The sequence below is a fragment of the Grammomys surdaster genome, unplaced genomic scaffold (assembly GCF_004785775.1).
Source record: "Grammomys surdaster isolate TR1022 unplaced genomic scaffold, NIH_TR_1.0 214, whole genome shotgun sequence".
NCBI lineage: Eukaryota > Metazoa > Chordata > Mammalia > Rodentia > Muridae > Grammomys > Grammomys surdaster.
Window position 1 is genome coordinate 4,147,134 of NW_021604659.1, and position 4,358 is coordinate 4,151,491.

The 4,358-nt window shown below is 57.3% G+C and overlaps 1 protein-coding gene across 1 annotated transcript in view; it reads right to left on the reverse strand.

Annotated features, from left to right (window-relative positions):
• Window positions 1–3,502, reverse strand: part of Gpr26 (G protein-coupled receptor 26) — a 20,157-nt gene extending 16,655 nt beyond the window's left edge. Inside the window, exon 1 of the mRNA XM_028772577.1 lies at window positions 2,357–3,502. Within this exon, the coding sequence (XP_028628410.1) occupies window positions 2,357–3,024 (668 nt within the window). The 5' untranslated portion in view covers window positions 3,025–3,502. The remainder of the gene's footprint in view (window positions 1–2,356) is intronic.
• Window positions 3,503–4,358: the final 856 nt, after the last annotated feature.

The window sequence follows — 4,358 nt, forward strand, 5'->3', positions numbered from 1 at the left end:
AGCATAGCATAGCATAGCATAGCATAGCATAGCATAGCATAGCATAGGTTCTTGGAACCAAAGGATATCCAGATCTGAGATGAGGTAGGACTCCATTGCAGCTCTCAGAGCTAGGACTGTGTCTTCTCACTTGTATCTCCAAAGTGGCAGGCTGAAGATCAGCTGTCATGGAGTCTCCTGTGGACTGGCTGTCTTGTTCCCTGGAGGCCCCCCCCCCAACACACATTCCTGCTTGAGACCTCTGGGAAGGACAGTTTGTGCTCACCAAGGAGTCCATGGCTCTGTGACCTAATGGAGCTCCCCAGGGTGGGGTGGGGTCTAGAAGTAGGGACTCCTCCAAACTGCCTGCCACTTAGAGTCGAGGTTCTCTGCAGAGCTGACAAAGACCTGGATTCCTGCTCAATATCTGTCCCTGCTTATGAGACCCCTAGATAATTCACTGTAATTCTGACCTGAAGTCAGAGAGAGTGTCAGGAGCAAAGGAAGTCCCTGTCCCTAGATAGAATGCAAAGTGGCCTCTACCCTCCTCTCTGGTAGACTGAGAGCTGGGATTGGACTTCACATTACTCTAAATAAAATGGGCTCCTCTCTTGGCTCAATTCTAGGTAGGCCTGAGTGGGCTTTCTAGAGCTAGTTTAAGTGTACAAATGTTAACATGCATCCTCATAAACTGCCCTAGCTCCAGCCCCAGCTCCAGCCCCAGCCCCAGCCCCAGCCCCAGCCCCAACCCTCAGCCCCAACCCTCAGCCCCAACCCACAGCCCCAGCCCCAGCCCCAGCCCCAGCCCCAGCTCCAGCTCCTGCCCCAGCCCCAGCCCCAGCCCCAGCCCCAGCCCCTGCCCCAGCCCCAGCCCCAGCCCCAGCCCCAGCCCCAACCCTCAGCCCCAACCCTCAGCCCCAACCCTCAGCCCCAGCCCCAGCCCCAGTCCCAGCCCCAGCTCCAGCTCCTGCCCCAGCCCCAGCCCCAGCTCCAGCCCCTGCCCCAGCCCCAGTCCCAGCCCCAGCTCCAGTCCCAGGAGCAGCTCCAGACCCAGACCCAAACTCAGACCTAGCCCCAGATCCAGACTCGGACCTGGACCAAGACCCAGAGACAGCCCTTTCTAAAGTAAAGGGCAATGAACAGGAATGTTTCTACAAGTGTGGCTTTAGACTCTCTCCTGAAATGACTAAACTGCACAGACCATTGCTGAGAGAGCTGATGTAAGCACATTTGGTTTAAGCTTCTGTGGGGAAGATGTTATTTGGGGAAGACTGGACCGGCCTGTCATCTGGAATGAGCTCTCAGGGGGGTGGCAGTAGACTCACTCAGCCATGACCCTCTGATGTTCAGGTAGAGTGACATTCAGCATAGTGACATTGCTCAAGGCAGGGAAGCCTCACAAAAGCCTTTGATCAGTCTGTCCACTAAGCCCTGAAGGGTGAACATACGTTGGGGTCTATACTCCACCCCCCCAAGCTCCCTGCATCCTGGGGTTCTGCTCACACATAGAAACCTAACTGTCCATCACCATTGCTCCCTGTGTGCCATATCTTCTGTGTCAAGTGGACTCCTAAGCCCTTGTTCCAGGCAGCAGAGAGGAAGCCTGCTTTTAATGTATCTCAACTGGCAGAGGCCACAGAGGCACCCTCCTTCTTGATGCTCTAGTCTCAAAAGGAAAGATGAGGTGAGCTCAGGACAGCCTGATTGACAGTTTCCTCCTCCTCTCCCTAAGGGACATTAAGGACTATGGAGGTTCCCAGCCAGTCCTTCCATTTGCCTCCCTCCTCCTTCTCCAAAGAAATAGCAAGTCAAGAGAATGGAAATGGTGCGCAGGCTTGGATTCAGGAACCTGAAACACAAATTCTTGAAGGGACTTTGAGGTTCCAAGTCCAGAAAACGATGGACCTAGCCTTATAGAAAGGCAAGAAGAACCCAGGCCCTCAGAGCCCATCACTGGGAGAAGGTGCTATGGATTCTGTTTAATGAAGACTCATGCACACATACAGGGAGAGGAGATCCAGGTGGCACCACACCCAGGATAGCAAAGACCCAGAGGAATAGCACCCACCATTTGAAGAGTTCTTAAGGGTTTTCCAAGCCTCTAGATCTCCCTCTCAGATTCAAACCGTTTTCAAGTTTCACAAAGTGAACAGAGTTCACTGCCCAGGATGAGTATAAAGATAAGACATTCTGGCTGGGGTTTCAGCCTCGTGTTTCAGAAAGTGAAGCTCTAGGCACCCGTTCAAACAGCATGTGCTATTCCACCCATGTTTAATGCAGTTGATGCAGAAAGGGGATCTCCCCAAACCCTACCCAGGATGCTGAGACCTTCCCAACGCAATACCAAGTGCTCAGAGCCCTGGGTCAGGCCACTCACCTGGGGTGGATGTCCACCAACAGCACAAGCGTCTGCATGGTGATCACGTCGATGCGCTTGCAGTGAAAGCGGGCCACCTTGAGCACCTTGAGGTACGTGAAGCAGAGCACGATGAAGGAGAGCAGGAAGCTGAGCGCATGGAAGGCGCTAGTGAAGACAGCAAAGCGCAGGCGCTCGTCCGGCCGCCGGCTGCACAGCGTGCACGAGGCATACAGCTGGTGGAAGCCGAGCCAGGACAGGGCGAGTGCGGTGGCCGGGAAGGTGAGCGCGTGCAGCCACGTGTAGGCCACCATGAAGGCGGCATCTCGGAGGCGCATCTTGGCACGGTAGCTCAGCGGGAAGACCACAGCCACCCAGCGGTCGATGCTGAGCGCGGCCATGCTTAGCATGGAGTTGGCGGCCAGAAAGGTGTCGAGGAAGGCGGCCAGGCGGCACAGGCGGTCCCCGGCCGGCTGCCGTTGTGCCACGACGCCGGCCAGTGTTAGTGGCATGTTGACCACGGTACAAAGCAGGTTGCCACACGTGAGGTTGAGAGTGAAGAGCGCCGGCGCCTGGCGGCGGATGTCAGCGCTGTGCAGGAGGCAGAGCAGCACCAGCCCGTTGGACAGCAGCGACACGCCGATCGTGCCCACCAGCAGCCCCGCCAGGCCCGCGTCCCACGAGTTCATGGTGCGCGCCCGCAGCTGGCGCTCAGGGCCCGCAACCCCGCGCCGCCATGGCGCAGACCGCTGCCGACTTAGCCCCTCGGCGACGCGGTAGCCCAGCGACCCCTGGCCCCTGTCGCCATGGCTACCCAGAGGGCATCCAGCAACCCAGAACCCCGCGCCACCCCCTGGGCCAGCACCTAGGCACACAGCCACCCGGAGACCCGCACCACCTCCCAGGCGAGCACCTGGGCACGGAACCACTCGGAGTCTGGGGTCACCTCACCGGCGAGCACCTGGGCGAGTGTTCACCCCCAGTCCCCGCACCACCTCTTGGCCGGTAGCCCGGTGCTCCTCTGAACTCCGGTAGTGCCCTGGAATCCGGGGGTCGCAGGCACCTGCGATCACTGGCTTTGCCCCTGCCTGCACCCGCCCTCACTGGGTCTCTCTAAGCTCTAGCTCTGCTCCGCACACCCTCCTGCTCTGTGGCTTTCTCTCTGTCTCCCTCTCTCTGCCTCTGTGTTCAGTCTCCTGTGTGCTCTCACTTTCTGCCCCCTCCCACTTCTGTCTCTCCCACCTCCAATTTTCTCCTCCCCTTCTTTCTCCTTTCTCTCTTCTTTCTCTTAGCAAACTGGCTGCTTCTGAGAAAGAAATCCCACCGATTCTCTCTCTCTCTCTCTCTCTCTCTCTCTCTCTCTCTCTCTCTCTCTCCCTCCCCCTCCCCCCCCCCCCCCCCCCACACACACATACACACACACTTGGAGGGAAGGAGCCCTGCCGGCTCCCTTGCAGAACGGCTGGCTTCCAGTGGCTCCCCTCCTCCTCTTCCTTTTTATCCTCCTCTATATGGGCTGGAGACAAGCTGAGTCAAGAAATCTAAGGAAAGAGAATGCCTGGGCACCCTCGTGTCCCAGTGCTGCTTTGTCCCTGCCTAGCTGACCAGACTTTGACCCAGCCCACCTGCCCCATAACTGCTTGGCATCTGGGGTAGCCACTGTTGTCTAAAGGTGAACTGGGGAACTTGGCTAGGCTTCTGCGGTGCTGGGATAGAATTCACAGTTTTGTCTTGCACTAGGACCAGATATTTCCTGAGATCTCCCCCCATCTATCTGCAGGCAGTTGCTGTTCTGCTGGACAGTAAGTCCCCAGACCTTCATCTTTTCATGCTCTAGCCGATCAGCTATATTCTCAGACCCCGTGGGAGGTCACTTGAGGCTCACCAGGACATCTCTCGGGCATGCCATCAGTCAAGAGCATACTATATCTGCCCATAGCCATGAGAAGTAGCCCTGGTGTGCCTGGTGCTGGACACTCCTGGTGCCCTGTGCCAACTGCTGTCCTGTCCATCTGGGTGTGGT